Genomic DNA, 26,454 nt, shown 5'->3' on the forward strand with positions numbered 1-26,454 from the left:
TATATATGACAAGTAAGCTACATAGAAACATTTGTGTTATTCAACAGAGATGTTTGTCAGGGCAACTACAGCATTTGAGATTCTATCATCCTTTTTCTAAGTAAATACTTTTTTTTTAACATTCAACTCCTACCACTTGAAGTGATTTCTTTTTAATTGTTTATTCAAAATATGCACATCCATCCTCTCCCACTCCTGGCAATGACTAAAGTTTAAAGCTATTGGTTTTTATTGTCTTATTTCAACCGATATCCGTTGTGTATTTAGCATCTCCATTTTAAATCTGTACTAAAATTGTCCGCAAGGGTACAATGGCTAAAAGTGATATGTAGAAGTCATTTCTAAGTGACAGTTTTCCGGAGATTGAAGATTCAATCCTCAGTTGATACTAAGAATACAATTATGAATTACTAGAGATTTCTTCCTGGTCATGGTTGACAGAACGAGAACAAGCTACCCCTGTGTTTTAAATAAAAGGTTTCATTCAAAATTCCATACAAATTCCCAAGTTTGGCAAGACACGCCTGAAGAAGGTCAAAGGTTACATCGGCCAAAACGTCATGAGAATAACATCCAAGATGTGAAATTTTAATTATATTTACTATTATTGTTTCCCCAAATAATCATCTTGTTAAATTTCATTTTCTTTGTTATCATGCCGTTATGACACATCTGTCAAAACTATACAAATAAATGAAGACTTAAGATTTAAAGTTGCTTTTTTATAATCCCACAAAACCTTGGTTAAATAGATTAGATCAGTTAAAAGTTAAAAGCTTCTACGTATTACTTGCGTGATTCGGACTAATGTTCTCATCTTGGATGCTGTTCTCACAATGTTTTGACTAATATAAACTGTGATCTCCTTCAGGTGTATACTGTCGAACTCAGAGATCTTTTTGTTGAACTTGGTAATCCATACAGAATTTTGCTTTTGTTCTGTCAGCCATGACCAGGTAGAAGTCTTAAATAGGTAGTGACTGCATTCTTAGTATCACCTGCACTGATTTAAGCACATTAGGTGTGAAAGTTTTCCCAATTTCCAACAAAAATACTCTATTGGCTCGTAATGCCATATCAGATTATTTTACCAGGTTTGGAAAGTTAGACCCAAACAGTAATTTATTTGACATGCTGATTCTTAATTCAGTCTATTTTTTTTTTTAGTTGTTTTTCTTTTGCAGCTTATTTTGCTTCAGTTTTTTTCCTGAAAATACTTATTCTGACAAAGAAAACTGTAAGCATGTATTGTGAAACTGAAACTTACCTGCATCATGGACTTTTTCAGAACTATATTATGATGTGAGATAACACTCTCAGGAGGACAGTATCGTAATACCATAGAATCAGCAAGAGTACTAGTAGTGTGCAGCATGTATGACTACTCATATTGGACACTTTATCCTATCATTCTAATCTTTTCAGTTAATATATCTTTTTTACACCTAATCTGTGTTCCAAATTTTCCTATGGTGGTTTCAACCTTGGGTCCACATCAGCATGAATACATCTTTTTTTACTCACTGAATATTCTTAAAGGGAAGTTAGTTATGTAATTAGTTATTTAACTTGATTTCTTGCAATATATATATATATATATATATATATATATATATATATATATATAAATTTAAAAATACATTATATTCGTAAATATTAAAAGATAAATTTTCACATTAATTGATTCATTATTTTTTGTGCTCTACTATTAATCAGTTTATGCAGGGTACTAAAAAAGAAAAGATTGAAATTTTCTTTTTTAAAAAATGTTATTATCATGAAATTAAAATCACCAAAATTAATTTACATTTTTTGGTAAACTAGTCAGTCATTTTTTTTTTCTTCTTTTACTCCTGGGTAATGTCAGGCGACTACAATTAGTAAAAAGATAAAAATTACAAAAACAGCTTAATGACCCAAACTGAAAAACCATTAAAATTCGGCAGGTGGATAATACTTTTTTTTATCAGATATCTTAATTACCTATTTGTTCTGTTTCAGACTTATCAGTTCCTACACATGAAAGATAAACGAATTAAAATAGACATTTTTTTTGTATGTGTAGGAACTGATACCTGAAGATAAGATGTGTTGAAAGATAAACGAATTAAAATAGACATTGTTTTTTAACACATCTTATCTTCAGGTATGGCTTAAAGTGTCATTCAGAGTATTTTCAAATATAGTTGATTTAATTTCCTTAAAAAATCTACGAAAATCAAATAATTGCAAACAGGCTTCCAGCTATGCTTCTTAGTTGTGCCATGAAGTTACCTAGAGTATAGAATGCAATGCATTAAATGCAAACATGAGTCTCTTCCGAAAGTTTCAGCAAAACAAGTGAAAAATGAAGACAAAATCGACTTCACAATCTAATGAAAGATGACCTCTTCTCAACCCTGCAGACTCATTCACACAGAAGAGATGTTGCGAGCCTCTCTTTTCCATAAATCATTCACAGCAAAAATTCATCTGGCTACAATCACAGCAAAAACTTCTGTTTCTTTTTCTCTATACGAAAAAAACAAAAAAAAAACAAATAGAATTTCCATGAACAAAGTTTCTTTCCTAGAACATCGAATCTGTGGAAAAATATACCATAAGTCTGCTTCCCAATCAATCCAGCATGATTGTCTTTACGTTTAATGTAAGCCAGTACTTGTCAAGCCATTCGGTGAGATACTCAATGTATAATGATAATGAAGGTCCTGTAAGCACGGCCCCTAATTCACAGTAGCTTCTTATGTCTCATTGGCATCGTGCCTTCTTTGTGAGGTTGGGTAAAAAAAAAAATTATGACATTTTTTAATAATCAGGCAAGTTCATCTTAATGACACCATCCACCTTTGTAACATAATTTATGCTAATCACATAATCATGTCAATATATTTAAAGTTAGTTTTATGACAGTTTACGACGATAAGGCAAGTCGAAAGTAAACCCTGGGTTTACTTTCGGCAGCCCCATAACTCTCGCTTTCCTTATTTTGTCCTTTAGTTCTCACATTCCATGAGCAATGTTTCTGACAAAGAGGGAAGAATTGCTGTTTTTTTTTTATCAGATTCTATTCCATCTAACATTTATTGTTGGCAAGTTTTTGACCTTGAAGTACTATTTTTTTAGCTCCTTACATCAACTGGCTTCATGCCTTGTCTGGAGTAATTTCCATAAAAAAAAAACTGGATTAAAAACTGAATATGGTATCTTGTTTTTTGTTGTAGATGCTGACCATAATGATTTTAACTTTGAAGTAGATTTTATTTACTTAACTTTATTTTTCTACTTTGATAAACATTTGTAATGTAGTATATAGTCTTTATTTTTTTGGTAGGAGGTTGTGTGTGAATTTGCGCTGTAAGAAAAGAACTTTTCAAACCAAATAATTCTTGATATGAATGACAATACAAACCTGGAGAGGAGTACACTTGTGTTGATTCTTGAGGTTTGTTTGTGGAGCATGTTTAAGTAAAATTTTAACGATGGATTCATCTCCCGTATGACAAGCAATGTGCAGGGCCGTGTCCCCTAAGAATAAATCAAAGCAACATTATTAAAGTCATCGTCTTAATTTCAACTCGATATTAGCAGCCAGAAGATGAGGAGTAACTACAAAACTTCCTGTCATTTAACACGTAACTCTTTTAACATGCCGAGATACAAAAAGATTTTCAAGAATTTTCATTTTAGTCTTTTTTATTTTATTTATTACTTACTGGCTGGTTTGGATATACTCTAAGATTGACCCAAGAGAGAATTGCCAACCAAGTGCTTCAATGGACTGTTGGTGGAACGAATTGGAAGCAGACAATTGAGAGAGATTTGATTGTAACTGGAAGAAACTGGATGGATGCTCTGGATCTTGCTTCTAATTGAAAACAAGTATATAATTTGATTGCATCATGCGTCACAGGATCTGACTTCAGATTGAAAACAGTGACATACCTTGACTGCCTCATGTGTTGCTATATGCAGAGATTTCTAGATTTAAATAACGTGATAAGATACGAAAATATTTTCAGGACTTTTCATTTTTCTTTTCTTTTATTTATTACTTTTTAAACCTTCAATGTCATTTGTTGTAATCTATTCATTTATTTGTGGAGTTTCTATCACAGCCAACATTAATTATAATGGAGACCAGATACTATTCATTTCTTACTTTTTTTTTACAAATACAAATGATCCTCAACAACTAAATTCTGTCCATGAGATTTTACATTTAAATTTTTAAATAAATTGTTTTTTTTTTGTGTTTCTGAACTTTTGAGATGAGGATTGATCATTCATATTATTTGGATTTTACGGATTACTGCTCTCATCTTGAGTGTCATTTTCACAACATTTCTGTCGATGTAACCTCTGACATTCTTCAGATGTCTCTTGTTGCACTCATGAATATTTCTGGCGAACACATGATACAAAGATTTCAGAATTCGATAAGATACACCTGAAGAAGGTCAGAGGTTACATCAACCGAAACGTTGTGAAAATAACACTCAAGATCAGAACAGTTGTTGGATGAATCTGAATAATATAAGATTTTTTTATGATACAAAATTTTATTACAGGACGGAATATGCGCATTTATAACATCCGGTTGGTTGTTTTTGTTTTACGGCATATCAACCCTTTTTAGGTCATTTAATGCTGAATCCAGTGATTTTGAAGAAATAGTTTTTAATAGAATATATTTGATTTTTTTTTTTTCAAATCAGTTTCTATTTAACCCATAGTTGGGACCCCTAACAGGTACTACCACTCCGAGTCAGTGGACCTGGGAGCAATGGCAATTTAGGGATGGCTCCATACTCCCCAAAGCCGCAAGCTGGGGCCTCACCATCGGATATAGTTTAAGGTCATATCCAGAACCTAACATTTATTTGGGGGGGAGAGGGGTTGAAAAGTGCTAAAACAAGACAAAAGGTATAATTTCTGTGATAGGAGTCAGACTTATAAGCTGGGTAATGTGGGTCAGAATTGTGCAGCAAGATGTTTATTCACATTATATATAAATTTTTGCACATTGGTACGATCAAGGAAGCAGGGAGTGAATTATAAAGGCAAATATTCTTAGAAAAGAAGCTATTAAAATAGGAAATTTTTCAGAATCTAGGGATCTCTACAGTGAAGGGGTGGGATGTGTTGATACAAAGGAATAGTAACTTTTCCGAGATAATTTTCAACTGGATTCAGACTTGGCACAATCAGGTTTTCAGTCTGTGTTGTTAACAACTTAGACAACGTCTTAGTCCACAAGTTATTATTTGATGTATCAAAGACATCAGTGTCTATATTTATCCAAGTGCATCAACAGGTAATGTTGACGACACAATGTTCACAAATTAATGTTAAACCGTGTATGAAAGTGACAACCATCGAAAGGCAGCTGATTCACTCGTATTTGAGATCGCTGAATCTCCTCCACAAAGGAGCATCATGCTGTGATGAGTGAAGAATATATATTAAAAAAAACATAAAAACTCATAGACACACCTTTGTGTCAAATTGGCTGGTGCTGCATATTTAGTTATGTCCCTATTTACCTGTCTCCCCATGAGGGCAAAGTTAAACAAAACTGGTTATTTATGTGAAAAGAAAACAAACAACAACAAAAAAAAACATTACTACCTAAAAAGTGGCACTCTAGACTAAAAATAAAAATTGTCCAAATGTAGGATTTCTTCTCAGTTAACCAAGAACAGAAAGATGAAATGCGGTATTAGTGCAAATATCACACTTTGTTCCTAGCCAAAAGGCTACATGTCCTTGTTCCTATTCACTTGTTTCCTCACAAGGGCAAAGTTAGACATAAGATGATTTTTCTATCCAGCTTCCCCAATAGAAGCACTCTAGATTGGAACAACAATCAAAATTGCCACAGTCTAGAGAGATTTTTCCTTCACTGATCGAGAACAGATAAATAAAAGTGTAGTATCAGAACAGATACCAAAAGGTAGAGATTGCAAAGTTTGTTAAGGGGAGGGGAAGAGCTAATCAGCAAATGCCGACTACATTATTGAGATATATTTGTAACATTACACTTTTATGCACGTTAACATGCAGGGACCCAACATGTAGTAGACTCCGTCACAAGGAATATAAGAAAGGAAGAGGAAAGAACTTCAACTTGCTGTTTCAGGTTCTAATAAAAGACCTTTATTCCTCCTTCTCCTGCCATGCGTGACCTCTCCTTACAGCTGTGACGTCACCCACGTGTCTCTAACATGATCCTTCTCTCTGACCTCTGTCCTTTCTTAAATGTGCTCCCCGGTCTGTGAACACATTCTTCATTTTATAACCTTTTTCTTTCTTCCTTGCTGCGATACCATCTCTCACACGGCTCGGACATTTGCATACAGCTGCCATACGCACGTCCACGCTCTGTTACATATTTACATAGCCAGTGTTACAAGGTCTTATGTTGTATCTCTCTTATAGAATATCAAATCATTTTTTGCATAATGTAACGTTGAAACCATGCCTAGTGTAAATGTTTCAGTGCATATGATTAATCGAACACAAGCTGCTATCATAGCATAGGTGTGAATTGCATGTTCATACCTTTTTTAACATTATTGGTACATAGATGACAACAGTATATTCGATTAACTTTGAACTTGGTATACGTGATTCCAGAGGACACAGTGGTATTCATGAGATCAATCATGCCCTCCTTACTGATCAAGGTCAACTGGTAATTAACATCATCAATATATGATATATGATAAGTTGGCCCTTATGATTGATAGTTTTTTTTCTGTTAGCATGCGACGCACGTATTTATATAAGTGAATAAGATTAAGAGAGGTAATCTAATTCTATTATATAAAGGGCAAAATAGGCACACGCGTTTGTGTACGTCCACGAAAGGCTTTTTCAGTGAGGGTTCTCGCGTCGATTAGATTTCGGGAGAAGTTTTCCTAGATCATAATATCTCAGATTCTCAAACGGACACGGTTTCTTTCATTTTTTTTTTGATCAAGTTTTATAAAATTCCTGCCGTCTTGTCCTGTCGGCTGTTTGTTTGTCTTTTTCGTATAAAGTGAAACTGTTCAAACACAAATGCAACCGCCTGGTCTTCCAGTCGGGTAGTATCTGTTCTCTAATTGCTCCTTGGTCAATGTAGGGGAAACCCCTCATACTGAGACAATCACTATTTATTTGGATACTGCCAGAGTGCCCCCTTTTTTTTGGGGGGGGGGCTGGTTTTCCCCCACATTAAAAACAATGCCATTTAAAAGCAACGCCATTTCTGCAATTCATCTTTTTGATTGACATCGCTAAATTTGAACGCTTTACACTTCCGGTCGCATCATGGCGTAGAAGTAAGACATCAGGTTTTCTTTCACTTTCTTTTCCGCCTTCATGTCATGGGTTCAAGCCTACCTGCCTACTACCACTTTTTTTTTTTTTACACCTCCAAACACCCGGACAATGCCGGGCATCCAGGCTAGTTCAATATATAGTCTAAATTCAAAGATGGCGTAATAAAATGAAAAAAAGGTAACTGCAACTTCTCTCCCAATTTTCAGATTTTGTAATCATGCTCATGCCTTTTCTTTTAAAATTGATAAATGCTTTTTCTTCTGATGATTAAATTAATGATTTTGCGCGACGAAACAGGCGCTGTCAAGAATTGTGCATGTCAACATACTTAAAGAAATAAATGGTAAGATGGTCAACATCTTAAAATTTGGAATATAGACTTTTGTCATGTATTTGTAGATAGATATGTATCTATCTCTCTCCCTCTACTATTATATAAAAGGAACTTTATGTATCTCTGTGTATGTGAGTTCGTTCCTTATGGACTCAAAAACAGCTGGGCTGAATTTTATGAAATTTCACACAAATCTACTTTATATACCTGGCAGTGTTCTAAGATAGGTTTTCTATTGGAATATCTTCAATAATTATCGATAATCAAAATAATTTGATGAAAGAAGGAACAAGCGATTTTGACCAAAGTTAACACCTTACACAGCCTAACATCACAAGTGCATTTGAGAAGTTTTATTACCTCACAAGCTGAAAAGCTTGACATATAAAATAACTGGTACACAGTGATAGGTCCTTAACTAGAGCAGGCAATTGATCGATTTGATTGAAAAATGGGCGATTTTACCAATTTCATTGACAATAAAAATATGGGAATGTGAAACATTTGTTGATCATCATTCAATCCTGAGTAATGTCAGATCATCCTGCTAGAATATATATTTTTTTATTTGGTTTGGATTTATATATAAATATTAATATTACATTGAAGTTTACCTTTGACTATATCGGGTAAACATTTCATTTCTACTGTACTGATTGTTTACATTTATCAAAGGGGAAAAAACTCATAAAAATAGTCACCAAATAGACCTCACATCCACCAAATGGACTTAACATTGACCCTTGAACTTTTAACCTGACCCATTAGAGGCAGAAAATCTCATATTGGCATTCCCTTCAAAAACACATTCATACTAGTGAAACTAAAATTTCTTCCAAAGGAGAATTCCATAAACTTTTAACTAAAAAACTTTTAACTAAAAAATATCTGAAGAGAGCTAAAACAAGGTTTAAAACGCATTATGAAAATATTAAAAAATGATAAAAATCTCTAAAACCTAGAATTGTTCCTGGCTACACTCTTTTAAATATACATTTTTATTTTTTTTCATTGGAACCACACAATACACACATACACACACACACATACGTATGAAAATAGTAAGTAACATTAACATAGAAGTAATTAAGTATAAAACCTCAGGAGTAGCCGAGTTAAAATATAAAAAGTGATAATTGCTTGCAGTTGTTTGATGGAAAAATAACAATGAATGCTGAAACTAATTTTGATGCAACTAATTTATTTACTAAAAGGAAATATATTTGATTGTGATATAAAAGGTTTGCCTACTTTTTTAAGCTTAATCTATTTTGTTTGAAAAATGTCACATTCCTTTCCTCCCTTCTTTATGGAACAAGTGCTAGTGTTGATATAACATTTGCCACGATTCAAAGAAGAACGCAAAATATGAAATAATTGCGCAATTAGCGTGATTATTGTTCTAGTTGAGCAATTTATTTAAACTACAATAGCCACAATATCTGGGCAACATTCAAAACAACAAGATTAAACTGAATAGATTAAAAAAAAAAAAAAAAGATAGTAAATAATATATTTTACTTACCGTCAGCATTTCTGGAATTTATATTCGGACATTTGGGACTATTAAGAATTTTTAGTACACAAGCTTTATTTCCTGAAATGAAAAAAAAACAAACAGAATTTTAAAAAATTTTATAATCTATATTATAAAAAGGAACATATATGTGTTTGTCTCGCTTTAATAATCACATATGTGAATTTATTCTATAAGCAAAGAAATGAAGGCTTAGTCTTGATAATAACTAATAATAATACCAATAAAGAAAGGAAATAATAGTCATTATAAATTACTTACTATTTCCCCCCGGACAAGACTGGGTAGCTCTGATCTTTATTAATGATCATAACGGCACTAATAATTTTAATAACTAGCAGGAAGACCTGACATTGTCCAGCATTGAATGAGGATCATAACTATGTCTTTTCTACTATTCTATTGTTTTCTTTGTTTCTATCCCCCTCCCCTCCACAACTTGAAATATTGAAACATTAATTTTAAATAATAAAAGTGAACACACGTGTGTTCGGCTTGTTTGAATAATCATATATGCAAATTTAATTTTTATGAGCAAAGTAGAGACTTCATCTTGATAATAACTGATAATAAAGAAAACATAACAAATAAGCATAATAATGAGCAAAGAAGAAAGAAAAAGCTTGATCTTAATAACTGATAATAAAATAAAAGAATTTCTTTCATCTTTAACATACACAAAAATATTGTCTTGTTCCTAAGAATTTTTTACTAAAATAGGCATGCATTAATCTGTACTTTATTTTCTGAACTCAAAGAAAAACACCATCTATAATAATATGCCAAGGCATTTTATGTTCAGACGTACATTATCACCTTTCACACACATAAAAAAAAAAAAATGAGATCATCTGATCAACAAAGATGATGATTGGTTATCAATCAGATGTTGCTAAGGTAAACAATTTCAACTTCACACATTTTAAAATGAATTGTTCCAAAATCAGATTATGTTGTTTTGTCCACAGTACCATTTTGAATAATTTTTTTTTTTTTTTTTTACACAGTGGTCACCACTTATCAAGGCCCGGAAGCCACTCAGGGATAAGGGTTATTGCAAGTACAGTAAGTTAGTGTGGAGATTTGATGAAGTGTTTACTTAAGGGGGTGGTTCATTAGGAATTTGTTAACGTTGGATTTGAAGACATCCAAGTTGTAGTCCGGTGGGAAGCAGGCAGACGGAACAGAGTTCCACAGGCGTGCAGTTCTAAGAAAGAACCTTTGTTCATGGAATCCGCGTTTTGATTTAGGCACAGATAAAGAGTAGGGGAAATTTTTCACAGTGGATTCAGCTAGACGGGTGTTTTTCATGAAAGATTGGCGAGGGGGGACCAGAGATTGGAGTTCAGACGAGCACCTGCCATGGAAATAACAATAAAACAAGGATAGGCTCGCAACGTGTCTTCTGTGGGAGAGAGGTTGCAGGGTAGAGAAAAGGGCATCCTCCACTAAGCCACAAAGTCTATTTTGTACTCTGTCAAGGCAGGATAGGCTGTTTTTAGCAGCTCCTGCCCAGATATGGCAGCAGTATTCCATCCTTGGACGTACTTGGCTTTTATATAGATAGAGAATTACATCAGTAGTGAGATATCTTCTGGAGTGGTAGAAGGATCCCACCATCTTTCCAGCGACCTTGGCAACAGACTTGATGTATGTGTTCCATTTCAGATCAGGAGTAAAGGACAAACCCAGAAGCTTGTCAAAACACGGGGCTTCTCCTAGACAAGAGCCATCCATTTCAATTGATGCCAGATGGGGATCAGAGCGTTTATGATGTAAAGATAGGAGTTTGGTTTTAGATGCATTAAAGATAACCAGCCACGACTTCCCCCACTGAACCACGCGCTCGAGATCAGAGGAGAGAGAATCAGAGAGAACTTTGTCATTTACAGCCTTTGATGTGTTGCCGTAGATGGTTGTGTCATTAGCATAGATGTCAACGAATGATTTAAGTATGTGTTTAGGGAGGTCATTGATGTAGATCAGGAAGAGAGTTGGGCCCAAGATTGACCCTTGAGGGACTCCAGCATTAATACTGTAGGCCTCTGATTTTTGTCCATCGACCACTACTCTTATGAGCCTATCAGAGAGAAATGATTTAATGATTGAGAAAACATTTCCAGTTATACCGTAGCTGGAAATCTTGTGAAGTAGGCCCTTATGCCATTCCTTGTCGAAGGCCTTTGATATGTCAAGAGCAATTGCCCTAGAAAGGAAGCCTTTGTCAAGAGATTCACTAATCCTGTGAGATATAACCGTTAGCACATCTGCGGTAGATCTTGCAGAGCGGAAGCCATATTGTGTGTCACTAAGAAGATTGTTTCTGCTGAGGTGGTTTACTATTTCTCTATTTAATATGGATTCCAGCAAGTTACTCATGACGCACAGGAGACTTATTGGTCTGTACTGAGAGAGAGATAACCAATCACCTGAATTCTTAAATATAGGGCATACTGATGAGGTTTTCAAGGGTACTGGGAAGCAATTCTCTTTAAGACAATGTTTAAACAGCTTTGTAAGTATGGGAACTAGTTCTGGTTGAAGCTTTTTCAGCACTATAATTGGAATGCCATCAGGGTCAGTTGCTTTACTCGAATCAAGGTTTTTGATTAGCTTGGCAACATCACGCACAGATATTTGTATGTCACATAGCATGCTTTCTGATGAAAGAGGAAATATGAGAGGTTGATGGCCTTGGTCGCATAGGGTATAATTAGTTGCAAAGTTCTTGGCAAAGAGTTTGGCTTTCTCTGATGCTGACGAGATGACCTCAGGTCCATTGATGATGGTTGGGATAGAGCACATGATTTTGAACTGATAGCATAATAAAATTTAATTATAAATCTTTTATCCGTCTGTTATCTTAACTTATTTTATAAAATTAGTTTGTATTTTGAAATGTATTTATAATGTATTTTTAACACATTTCCAAACTCCCATTCTTATCTGAATTCATTTTAACTGACAAGTCTACTCCCCATGTTATACAATAAAATATGATAATGAAATTTTGTAAGATGGACTTGTATTTAAAAAAAAGCTTTAAATCTATTTAAAATTTTAACTATCCCTTAATCTGCCTTTAAAATAGATATTACTAAAAAATTTATTTATTTTATTGTATTTTATTCCATTTCTATATTCTGTGCTATCTACCCGTTTGAAACTATTTTCCCAGATTTTTCTCGCATGTTATTTGTTTGTATTAGTTATGGTATGCAATATATGTATATACACAATAGAAAAAGTGGAAATACGCATCTTTTTTCTAGTATTCATCCTCTTTGGTAAATGAGTTTGTATGTTTTGAATTATTAATACAGAAATCGAAAATTATACCGTTTCAATTAAATAAAAGGAAATATTAAAATCAAAGCACACATTTGGCTCTTAAAGCAGATCCTCCCTCCCTCCCTCTTACTGCTCTCAAATAAACGCTAATCTTTGCACCCCAATTCATTCCACGTTGGAGACACTGGCCTTTTAGCTAGACCAACATGGGTCGCTCAAAGAACACCAAGTTAAATGCATCTATATATCTGTGTTGTGTGGAACCTCTTTATGTAGATTTAGTCCTACCATTTCTTTTGTTTTCTTTGCTTTATATTCTCTTACATATTCAAATACTTATTAATATCCTAATCATTTTCAAACAAATTAGTTGCTAGAGCAGATTAGTTTTCTCACAGTACTTGAAAGATACAATTTCTTGTAAATGTTGGGGAGGGGGGGATCTATCTCCAATCCTGCACTTATTTATGTAGACTCGAACAAATTCCTGGTTTGCAAACCTAACTTGCTTAAGGAATAGATAGGCTCTTCCTATCGCCGGCTTTCACACTTCATCTTTGTCTATTAGCCACGCCAGAGGTATAATACCAGGGACTCATCAGAGCCACCCTGTGCATGGCCTTGTTTCCTGACTAGGACATTGAACGTTCCCCTATTCCCTATTTTAAGTTTCTCTCTTTCTCTCAGAAACTGAGAAAATTAGGTTTGCTTGCATGCTACTTGTGCTCACTAGACTTGTTTGAGGTTGAGGGTAACTGATTGACAGTTTGTTTGACTGCTGTTTCTGACTGACAGTACAGGTGCCCTAATTCTTTGGTAACATTTAGACCGGCTGCTCTATCATCAGTTGTATTATATTAGAATAATTGTAGTGCTATGTTGCGCATGGAAAGGGACCCTGCTGCTATATCTGGTAGACTTTCACAAGACCACACCTTCTAGATAGGACTCGGCTAATAAACCACTGTGCGTGTATACTTGGCGTCAGAACAGGCCCATTTTGCTCAACACTCTTCCCCTAACCTGACATTAAACAAAAACTTAATTAAATGACAATTCAAACAAATATCATGATAAAACCAGACAACTACCCACACAAAACCAATTCGCCTCCGCCCTTGAGGCTTGCTTTCACTAATAATAATAACCGTGGGCTTAGAGGTAATATAGATTATGTAGAGTCTTACTTTTTAGTAAACTCCCCAGATATGTTAGAATTAAGTGAAACAAACTTACACTCTTCAACATGACAGGATACCTCCCTCTTTGCCAGAAATACTCGGATAAATATATGCACGGGCTTGAAGTCTATATTCACAGCATCCTCCCTTAAACTAGAGAGAAAAATCTTGAATCGGATTATCAGGCTTTTATGTGCTTTCGACTAACATTTCATCACTGCGTTAGTTACTTATATTTTCTCTACCATTTTTCCTCACGTCAGGATTGTACTCTAATCGATCATGTCTGATACTATAGATACAGCATTCTCTTTGGATAGTAATGCCCAAATACATGTATTTGCTGACTTTAATGTCCACCATAAAAATTGTCTTGGTTTCTCAGGTTACACAAATGCAGCTGGGCACTCTACATAGCTTCTCTATAGCCCATTCCCTTACATGGACAGTAATGTTTCGAACTGGCCTACCAGATCGTGGACCTCAACAGGCTTCACTTCTGGACCTATTTCTCACCAGAGTACCTGAGGATTGTGTGACTAATGCCCACAGTCCACTTGGAAATGCAGAACACCTAGTGGTATCAGTTGACATCACATTTAAATTCCAACCTCAGCGTGAGGAATCATTGCTCAAACCAACAAGGTACTACAACAGGGCTGACTGGGAAGCCATTAGAGAACACATCCAAGATACTCCATGGACTGATATCTTCTCTTTTCCTGCTGAACAGTGTGCCAATGAGACAACTGAATGGTGCAAAGCAGGAATTGAAGCACATGTTCCCACACAGAAGTATTATAGCATGGTTCACTACAGATTGTATGGTTGCTACTGCACAAAGACAGCATGTATTCTGCCAATTTGTACATCATAAGTCAAATACAAATAGGCAAAATTCATAAATACTAGAAATCATTGTAAGAGAGAAATAGCAACAGCCAAAAGAAAGCATGCTGAAATAATCAGGGAATGCATAGAATCGCAAAAGATAGGAAATCTATACTAGTGTAGTGAATAAAGGACAATCAGTAATTCCTCCACTGAGCAACAACCAGAAAATTGCACATGCACAACAACGGAGAAGGCGGGACTGCTGGCCTGGCAATTCACCTCCAACTCCACCTTAGAACAACTCCCTCCCAAATTTCCCTATACAAACTGAAGGCACATTAGATTATGTAAAAATCACCCCTTCTCATGTCCACGATATCATAAAAAACTTAGACACCTCAAAGGCATGTGGGCCTGATCTCATCCCTGCTATACTAATTAAGAAATGGTTAAGTGAGCTAGCCTCCATACTTTCCAAGCTCTACAATAAATGCCTTACTGAATCTTACTTCCCTAATAACTGGAAGATGGCCTCTGTGATACCAGTGTGCAGTAATTCTGGTGAAAGAACAGACCCTCTCAATTATCACCCTATTAGTCTCTTACCCCTCTTCACTAAAATCTTTGAGACCTTCAAGCAGTAGTTCACCACCTCGCAAAAGCAAATCTTTTCTGTGACAAACAGTATGGATTCAGGCAATGTCGTTCTACTGCATATATTTTAACATTCATCTGTGAACGCATTTACCATGTACTGGATAAAGCAGGCGAAGCCACAGCTGTAGCCCTTGATATATCTAAGGCCTTTGGTAAAGTCTGGCATAAAGGGCTGCAAATGGAAATTAAATCATACAATATAACTGGACATATACTAAATATAATCAGATCCATCTTAGATAATAGAAGCATACAGATTGTCATTGATGGACATGCATCCAAGCAGCATAACATTAATGCGGGAGTGCCTCAGGGGTCGATCCTTGAACCATTATTATTCTTGATATTCAAAAACGACCTCCCTGATAATATTGTGTCTGAGATGAGTATATTTGCTGACGATACAATGCTCTATAACATGCATGAGGGAAGAACAGATGTACATAAATCTAAGATAATTACAGAATCGGTTAGAAAATGATCACCAAACCATTATGGAATAGGGGCATAAATGGATGGTAAAATTTAATGCTAGTAAAACTAAGCTGCTCTCCTTTAACAATTACAAGACACCTCTCCAAGCGCCTATATCGATGACAAATAACACCCTACCTGAGAATTCTACCTTAAAATTCCTCGGCCTAACATTTGCGGGCAATATGAACTGGAACAAATACATAGAAGACATTGCAAAGACTGCTGCAAAGATGGTGGGTTCCCTCTATCAAGTTACAAGACTACTCACACCTGAGAGTATCCTGTACCTCTACAAGGCCACTATTCACCCTTGCATGGAGCATTGTTGCCACATCTGGGCTGGTGCAGATACCATTAGCTTCTCCCTCCTGGATAGCATCCAAAAAAGAGTTGTCAATCTAATAGGCCCCACTTTATCAACTAAGCTCCAGTCCTTGACCCATCGCCACAATGTTGCATCTCTGTGTCTGTTTTACAAATATTTTAATGGAATGTGTTCTGATGAACTCGTTGCACTTCTATCCCCTCGACATATATATCCCCGACAAACCCACTTAGCAATAAGATCTCACCCCTTCACTTTTGAGGTCCCTAAATGCCAAAAAGCTTTCTATTCTAATAGTCTCTTCCCTCAAACAGCTATACTTTGGAATTCCTTTCCTGCTACCTGCTTCTCTGGTCGTACTGATATGCAGAAGTTTAAATGTAACATAAACCAAGATCTTATTAATCTTTCCTATCATGGTTCCAAATAGTAGCCTTTTACATCCAAGTAGTGATATGCCTTGTTAGGAGTTAACGTGAGTAAAATAAATAAAGCTGGTTGAATGCATATGTGAGTATATTTATCAGACAAGTGAATGTATAAAATAATATACATGATACACATGCTGAATAGGAGTGGGAGGCTGGTATATGGATCTGCAGATTAGATTTCCAAATAGGGGTCAAGGAGTCGGGAGTCAAAGATATCAAAGGAGTCGGAGTCGGCATCCTAGGAATTCTAGGAGTCGGAGTCGGAGTCGGAGTCGGACTTTTACCATCCGACTCCGCAACCCTGTATGTGACATTTGCCTTTAAGGCCCCACATTAAGGAGATTATCCAGAGCCTATTTTTGGCACTTTTTTACAGCCAAAAAATGTTTCAATCATAGTCATTTGTTTTCCTAGTTTTGCATTTGATATTTCCCCAAAACATCTGGCCTTGATGAAGGGGAGACTAAAACTTGCTGCTATGGTTTCAAATGATCTGAAATAACAGCAAGGGGAGACTTGATTCCAAATATTTCTCATACAAGTAATGTATTATTAGCCATAGCTATTAGTGGTTTAGAAGGTTTCTTGTAATTATTGAAGAAAATAAACTCAGTCTTGGTAGCATTGAATGTGACCATCCATTTATGTCCCCATTCCACTACAGATCAGAGGTCTTCTTCTAGTGTTTCTGTCATTTCCTTAGATATGTGTTCATTTGTTTTCCCCTTGTGCTTATTATAGAGCATGGTGTCATCGGCAAATATACCCATCTCAGAGACAAAAAAAAAATGTTATATCTCCACTCTTTGGTTTTCCTACATAAAGTAAATTTCACTGTGTCTAAGGATTATTTGATACTGGAGATATTTATAATTGTACCCCATTTCCAAAAGAGGGGAGACATAACATATGAGAAATATTTGGAATCAAGTCTCTCTTGCTGTTATTTCAGACCATTTGAAACCATAGCAGCAAGTTTTAGTCTTACCTCCATCAAAGCCAGAGGTTTTAAGGAAATATATATATAATATTAAATGAAGCTAAAAAAAATATATCTTTAACAAAGCAAACTTATGAAGGTACAAAAAACTCAACATGCTTAAGAGGAGTTATTAAATATATTAAAATAAGAAATTAGGAATAAAAGTTACAAGTAGGTTTATTTTATCAGTTCAATAAGGCAATAAGAAGATTAAAAGAAGAGCAAAACCGTCTTAGGCCATGGCATTTTGGGGTTAAATGCTCCTCATCAGAAGGGCCAGCATTATACACAATATAAAAAATAAATAAAACCTGGTTTAATAACATTTAGATTAGAAATGAAAGATGCATATATGAAGAAGATATTAAAGAAAAAATATAGAAATATAAAGATAAGAAACAAAAAATGGCCTAAAATGATTTTTTATCCTATTTCCTTATTTGACTAGAGAAAATAAAATTATTTTTAACTTTTATTAATTATATCTTATATATATATATATTAGTAATAGGACGATTCCAATATTTTACCCGATTCCGACAAAATTACCAATTCTATACTAAATTCTTGATTCCAATTATTTCTAAATTTCTAAATATTTAACTATAAAGATGTTATTTTTTCCTGACTACTGCAAAAACTCATCTAAATGTGCACATATTTTCTCAAACATAAAAATACACTTGTGTGAGGGATAATCTATAGATTTTAGCATTACTAGTAGTTCAAAATCAATAAATATTTATTATGACTACGAGCAGTGGAAGTTTTGTTTAAAACAAAATCAATTTAAAAAAGATAAAGAAATTGTCTTTAGCATTGGAAAATAGGCACAATTTTTTCCGATTTCGGTACCCCCAAAAGTTACAATTTTTCCAATTCCCGATTTTGATTAATTGTCCCAACACTAATATATATATATATATATATATATATATATAGAGAGAGAGAGAGAGAGAGAGAATGCTCTCTATCTTAGGTTGAGCATTTGGGAAGTGATATACAAATTGCCATTAGCATATGAAGCAATGCTCTTTGTGTAAACAAACTGAGCTTAAGTATTTGGACAATGTCAAAACAGTATTAATTCACTGCCTGCATAGCAGCAGCTGTATAGCGCAACGGTTAGACATTCTGATTGTCGTTTAGGCGATCGTGTTTCAATCCTGGCTTGAAGTAGTTGCTTGTCTAGCTGCACTGATCAGCTGTGAAACAGCAAAACAGTACTGTATGTGAATGACATATATATATGTGTGTGTGTTATTTATTTGTTTTCGTTTCTGCAATACACTTTGAATTAATTCAATTATTTATGTGAAAGTGCATTTTTACCTAAATGCAAGTTGGGAATAATTTTCCCTTTTACCAATTTGGTACCCCCAAATGGGGAGCAGCATATATATTGTTTTTAAAATATAATTAGCCACTGACACATGTTTCATCGTCTACGACTCACCCCGCTAGATTCAGCCACTCTGATGAGTCGTAGACGACGAAACACATGTCAGTGATAATTATATTTTAAAAACAATACACACACATATATATATATATATATATATATATATATATAAGAGCAAATAGTTAATAAAATATGTTAAAAACACTTTGAAAAAGAGTTAAAAACATATTTAATCTGAAAACGAAACACTTAATAAGTGGATAGTCCTTCATCTGTGGAGTTTTGAAGAAATACTTTCCTTCTCATCAGAGGGTAGGAATTAGCAAAATGCGGGATCGAATTTTGCATACAAAAGTATTTGATGAAACTGCAAGTAAGTCAAAGATCTTATTTGATAACAAAAAGTGAAGCAGAGGGAATATGGTGAAGAAAAAGGTGATCTCACGCGATTTTATTTTGAAAATGGCTTTAAGTTCATGAAAATGTTTTTTACATATATATTTTCAGATTTATGCTAACCAGTAATGCACTTTTTACTGTTTATCCTCTGATGAAAAGAACCTATCTTTGAAAATCGATGGGTTAAGAATTTTTCTTTATTATAATTCCTTGTTTGAAATTTTCATGGATCAATAAATATTGTAATTGAAATATTTTTTTTATTATTATCAATTTTTCTTGTTTATATAGATAAGAGATAGAGAGGGAGTTGAAAATGAGAAGTAAAAAAGTATGAAAATAAGTGTTTAACACTTACGTTCAGCAACTGCCATGTGTAAAAAATTTGTCTGTCCGTGACATCGAAGAGAATCCGGTAAAGAAGAGCCAGGAATAAAGCTTGTCAGTAGACATGGAAGGCCATCTTTCATTTCTCTGTGATGTTTGACAATATTGTCAATTCCTATCCAATGCAAACAAACATTTGTTTTTTTATTTTGTATTTTTAATATTCAAGTTTCATATTATTTGGATTCTTCAGACTACTGTTCTCATCTTAAGTTGGATTTTCACAATGTTTTGATCAATGGAACCTCCCTCCAACCTTCTTCAGGTGCATCGTGTCAAACTTGGGAATGTTTCAGTCAAACTCGAAAATTTGGAAGGAATTTGGAATGGAACCCTTTATTTATTCCCCGAAGGTAGCATGCTTTCATTTAGTCAGTCATGACTGGATAGAGGTCCTAAAAAATTTGCAATTGTATTTTTCGGTCAACCACACTGAGAATTGAACCTTGCGGATCTGTGGCGCAGTGGTTACAATACTTGAAAAAATCAATTGTAAAAGTGATATCCTGTTAAAGGTTCAATTCTCAGTGTGGGCAACCAAAATATACAATTGTGAATTACTTAGGATCTCTATTCAGTTATGGCTGACACAACGAGAGCATGCTACTCCCTTGAAGTTAAAAAAGGGTTCCGTTCAAAATTCCATTCAAATTTCTGAGTTTGACAAGGTACACCTGAAGAAGGTTGGAGGTTACATCGACCGAAACTGTGAAAATGACACTCAAAATGAGAATAGTAGTCTGATGAATTTAAATAATACGAATAACGAAGAATCCTCATCTCAAAAATTCAAAAATGTAATTCAAGTTTCATTTTAAAAAATTTATCAAAACAATGTTTTAAAAAAAAAAAAAAGAAAAAATCAGTATTCTAAAAATAGAAAAGAAATTTTTCCTGTGCGTTAAATTAATTCTAATAAAATCATATAATATTTCATTGGTCAGAATTTTAGATTGTGATTACTCTTAGACCCATTTTAGGAATAATAGGACTTACTATGGGGCAATAAATACAGTTATATCTAAATGTTGTTGCTGCAATTGACATCATTCATTTGCAAGTCTTTCCCAATCGCACATACATGCCAGTCAAGGTTCCAATCTCGACAATGAGTCCAGCAGAAACCGTTTATCTGTTAGGCTGAGGTATTCATTCTGGGTAGTCCTAAGAGGTCCACCTTGTCTCCCCTCTTTGGGGTGGAGTAAATTTATTGCTTACTACCTGAGGGACCCTGACCGGGGAATGCTGAAGGGGCTGCCTAGGCAATTTTTAAAAGGTGAGAATTCTCCTCCTTTGGAGGTGCTGGCTTGATTCTCTTCACCTTCCGACCTTCTGTCACATCTTCCTGCGATTGGGAGGAATTAAATAATAGTGATCAGAACCGTTCATTTAACATTTTGATGCGATCATAGTCGCATAACAGTCAAGGTTCTGATCTCAACAACCAGTTTGGAAGAAACTGAGCCATTTTGGTGGCCTTTTATCTGTCAGGCCAACACATTTGTTCTGGGTAGTCTTAGGAGTTCTCGTCTCCCTTCACTGAGGTGAAGTAAATTTATTACTTAATGCCTGAAGTTCCCTAACTAAAGAATACCAGTGGGGTTACTCAGACAATTTTTAACAGAACTAGAGTGTTTCTCCTTTACGGGCACATGTTTAATTCTCCCCATCTGACCTGCAATGGGAATGAAGTAAATACTATGATTAGTGTCAGTTATAGCCCCAAAATCATGACGTGTACTTCTGTAATATACTTTGGTTAATATACTATATGTTAATTATGCAAGTGTTTGTCTTGATTATTATTGTCGTGCAAGGCCACAACAGATAACAACATCTAAATTTTGATGTTTAAAGACAGAATTAAAATAAATATTAAATCAGGATTTAACAGTTAGAAAGACAAGACGAGTGTGAAATTGTTTTAATAAATATTGTTTATTAAAAATAAGATTGACATTTTTTTTCAAATAATAAAATATTCAGTTTATTCTTTTGTTTTTCTTTGTTTTTTTTTTTGCTTTTTTTTTCTTTTATATGACATGGTGGTGGTAATCCCTGGCATTACCTGAAATGTTTGAAGTTAAATCAAAATAATGTTTGTATGTCCGATTACAATTTTTGGCGTCTGCTGAATATGTGTGCAATAAATAAAAAGGAAGTCACTGTTTGAAACACTCGATAATAATTTAAGATTTAACTGTTAGAAAGACCAGACAAGTGTGGAATTGTTTTTAATAAATATTGCTCCGCAAATTTGAAAAAAAATTTCAACTTTATTTTTAACTAGCTATGATGCCTGGCATTGCCCGGGTGTTTGGAGGTGTGTGTTGAGCAAAAAAAAATAAATAAATAAAAAGTTGTAGTAGGCAGGTTCGAACCCGTATTTCGAAGGAGGAAAAGAAAGTGAAAAGAAAAAAAAAAAAAAAAACTTGACTCGTTAGTTGTTGCGTCCATCGCCAAACCGGAAGTGATGTAGGTTTAAATTAAGGCTAGACAATTGAAAAGAGGAGATAACTTTTGAAAATATCGGCAAAAAAAGTGACCTCTGCCTGTAGAAAAGTGCACAATTGAGGATGAAGGAATTAATGTTTTTGGCCAATTTTTTGATATTTGTTGTCCGAAGGGTTGAGCTTCAAAATGGTACCGATCTTGTGAAAATCCGTTGGCTTTTTCGAAAGCTTTTGTGAGACATACAAACATACATACATACATTTAAACAGATAGGTGAGATTTATATCATAAACTAGCCTGGGTGCCCGGCGTTGCCCGGGTGTTTGGAGGTGTATGTTGATCAAAAAAAATAAATAAGTGGTAGTAGGCACAGACAAGCAGGCTCTAACCCATACTGCAAAGGAGGAAAAGAACGAGAAAAAAAAATGTGACGTCTTTGCTGTACCGCCCATTGCCAAACCTGAAGTGACGAATGTTTAAATTAAGGCTAGTCAATCGAAAAGTGGGGATGACTTCCAAAAATATCAGTGAAAAAAGTGACCCCACCCTGTAGAAAAGTGCCCAGTTGAGGGTGAAAGAATTTATTTTTTTTTAGCCAATTTTTCGATATTTGTCGTCCAAAGTGTCGAGCTTCAAAACGATACTGATCTTGTGAAATACGTTGGCTCTTTCGAAAGTTTTTGCGAGACATACCAACATACATACATTTAAATAGACAGGTGAGATCATATTATAGATAAGTAGCAATATTTATTGAAAACAATTTCACACTCATCTGGTCTTTCTAACGATTAAATCTGCAAAAATTAATCATTTATATATATTCAAAAAGATTCTACAATAATTACCAACAATACTTAATATTCATCACAACTTGTATCATGAAAATTGATTTGACAGCCTGTTTGCAATACTGACTTCTGGAAATAAATAAAAAACATAAAACAGACAAAGGAAAGCCCCACCGAACAGTTGTATATGTTTCTTTTTATTTCCCCCTCTGAAGAAGAGATTACTCTTGAAAATTAGGGACCTCAACATCTAACATCATGTACAACACATTATATTGGAAAATAAACATAACACAATTGAAAATTTCTTCTAATATTGTAATATTCTTTTATATACTTACTTGTGTCCATAGTGTTTCCTATGAACTGCATTAATGAAGCCTTCAAACAACTCTTTTCACACAACACACAATGCTTTAAACAAACTACAACATCCTTCTCATTTCAATTTTATTTGTAACAAATAGCAATATTTATTAAATGCAATTTCACATTCGTCTGGTATTTAACTGTTAAATCTTAAATTATTATTGAGTGATTCAAACTATGAATTCCTTTTTATTAATTTAGAAATTTTCAATGGGTAGTTAAACTATGATGATTTATCTTTAAACATTATGAAAAAAAAAACACAAAGAAAAAAAAAAACAAGAGTTGTACCCACCAAAATCCATATTATTTTTGTTTTAACCTATTTATGCATAGCTCCCAACTAGTAGGCAGAGTAGAACAGACTAATTGAAGACATGTTGACCGACTGACAGCTTAACCAACCAACAGTCAATTAATTATTACACTCAGTTCTATTTATGTATATTTTCTACATTGTGTATAATTGCATAGCATTTAAGATAAAAACGTTCTAATATGAAAACATACACACACACACACACACATATATATGACCTTGTTTGTGTGTATGCAGTCTCTACTAAACTCCTCTCTGAATTTTTTATCTACAAACTTAAAATTTGACATAGAGAATTTGTGGAAAAATTCACTTTGGTTTGCTGTTGATTCCAAAAATAAAAATGTAGGTATGCGGAGGTCAATTTCTAACAGGTCAAAATTGAAAAAAAAACAAAAAAAAACATTGACCATGGCAGGATTAAGTCAACTATACCTATGACTTCTACGCATGCACAAATATACAGCATTTATAAGCTAAACGTTATTTTTTGTAATTTTTGTATAGATATAGACTTAGGTCATACGTTAATAGAAAATGAGAGCTACATATTTTGGTTTTGATTTTAGCTGATGGTACTCAAGTTATTTTTTTTTTTTACTTTTAAAAATTACTACTATATGTTAGGTACAATATAAAAATCGATAGAGAATCTAATCTACTATATAAAGGGTAAATATCTGTGTGTATGTATGTGTGTCTGTTTATTTGTCCAACTAAAAGTAAAAAAATAAAAAAACAGACCACTATCAATATGGTACCAACTGAAAGAACAGAGATCCGGATGTATAATATGTAAAAATTAGAAAGAGTCATCAATTCTTTGAGGTATAAATGTACATTTTATTTGAAGGGAGGGAGCAGGTAAAAATCTTCTCTTCAATGTTCTTTCTTAACGATTAGAATTTATGCATGTGTGAATGCTGTCCATTCCTACCTTGATTGTGAAAACAAATTTGCAGCGTCTTTGCATTGTTACAATATTAGCCTAATGGATAGCGTGTTCTCTTACGACGTTTCCTTTTGAGGTTAGCACTCGGCACGGGTTATTTTTTTTCTTCTTTTAAGAACACAATAAACAATCAGAAAACATAAAAACGCTTATTTTGGTACAAAAAAAAAAAGAAAAAAAAAAAAGAAAACTTGCGCAGTTTGCAAAACCCTGAAAATAACTTTCTATTTTCTTAAAAAATTTTATTTTTATTTTGATGAATTTTATTTCTATTTATTGAATTAATTTCAGTTTGTTTTATTTTAAAGTTTTTTTCTCTTCTATCTTGGAAGCAAAAAATTCTAAGGTTTATGGACCGTGTTGAGATAACTATTTATAAAGTAACACAGCCATTGCAATGGACGATAAAGAGAAATCTTTCTAGACTGAGGGAATATTTAAGAAAATCACTATGCACAGGATAGAAAGTGGTATATAGTCATTGAAAAGTGTGCAATATCCTGCGAATAGCTTCTTCTCTTTGCATCCCTTAATCTTTTGTTCACTCCCCACCCCTCCCATAATCTGATGGGAGGAGAGGTAGAACTGCTAAATAATCTGGTGGGGAGGTGGTTAGGTACTTCTTTTTAGGGCGATTACATTTTTGTGTTTTCTCCATTTTAAATGTAGGTTTTTTTTACCATATCTACTGTTTTTGAAATCGCTACATTTGAGTACAGTTAACAAATCCCCTCTCCATATATTCGGATAGGGGTGGAGGTAAAATTATCAAAGAATTTACAAGAAAATTTTATCAATATTGCCCACGATGGAATTGACATATAGTAATGAAAAAGTGCTCAATATCCTTTGTATAGCAGATGTGTCCAAATAGAAGTTCATTTCTTCTACTTATTATTTGTGGACCCCAACAACACCGGGTATCCCTGTTAGTCTATAATGAATACAAAATCTGTATAAATTAAAATATCATATTTAAGCATATTTTACAAACAGGCAATACCTGTTAGTATATATATATATATATATATATATATAAAAAATTTTATGCGCTGTGTATTTTGGATTGTTTTACTCTTTTATTCATGTTGAATTCATCTATTCGTAACAACCATCATCATTGTCACAATGAATGCTCCTTCATGTGTATTCTGCATGTACGTCTATGTGTACGTGTATGGGCATATGTATGTACATGCATGTATGTATGCATATGCATGTTGTCATATGTGTTTGTGTGTGTTCTTGCGTATGTATGTTTGCATGCATCTGTACGTGTATATGTTTATTTCCATGTGTGTGTGGGGTGGAGAGGACTCCCAAAAGCCTTGCTAAGGCAACCCCTCTGGGTGAAGCAAATCTCTGATTTAAAAAAAAAAACAAAAAAACTATAAAGCGGGAGACCAGTACCCGCATTAAGCTGGTCTGCAGTTTGGCTTGTTGCTGGCTATCTTGCTCATGCTTGTTGCTGGATCTCAACATTTTGAACAGAGAGAAAGACTTAGCTGTTGTACAAAGCTAAAACTCTGTAACATCATCTTTGTATAGATATTACCTCAGGCATTTGTTCATAAAAAATTGTCCGTGGCGATGGAAAAATTGTCACGCATGTAGCCCTGAAATGCTTGAAGCATGTAATAATTGATCTGCCATCATTCTATATGTGTATGTATGTATCTATGTATCTATGTATGTATGTATATAATGTATGTATATTAATATATGTACTAGTGTATGTATTTTTATTAATTTATTTATTTTTGTGTATATATGTTTATGTTTTTATATACGTGTATATATATATATATTTGTGTGTATGTATGTATATGCATGCGTATAAATGCATATATATATGTGTAGGTATATGTAGGTAACTTTATGTGTATGTATGTATATGTGCATACATGTGTACGTATATGTATGTGAATATGTATGTATATGTGTGTATATGTTTGTATATATGTGTATGCATATGTATGTATATGTGTGTGTATGTATATGTTTGT

The 26,454-nt window shown here is 34.0% G+C and overlaps 1 protein-coding gene across 1 annotated transcript in view; it reads right to left on the minus strand.

Annotated features, from left to right (window-relative positions):
• LOC145287936 (tyrosine-protein kinase HTK16-like) overlaps positions 1-26,454 on the minus strand; it is a 119,219-nt gene that overhangs the window by 59,005 nt on the left and 33,760 nt on the right. The window contains exons 3-5 of the mRNA XM_080135889.1: positions 19,535-19,678; positions 9,186-9,257; positions 3,410-3,525 (exon numbers count right to left, since the gene is read on the minus strand). Of these exons, the coding sequence (XP_079992015.1) occupies positions 3,410-3,525; positions 9,186-9,257; positions 19,535-19,678 (332 nt within the window). The remainder of the gene's footprint in view (positions 1-3,409; positions 3,526-9,185; positions 9,258-19,534; positions 19,679-26,454) is intronic.

Source organism: Euprymna scolopes, chromosome 11 (genome assembly GCF_053919585.1).
Source record: "Euprymna scolopes isolate OS-2025 chromosome 11, ASM5391958v1, whole genome shotgun sequence".
NCBI lineage: Eukaryota > Metazoa > Mollusca > Cephalopoda > Sepiida > Sepiolidae > Euprymna > Euprymna scolopes.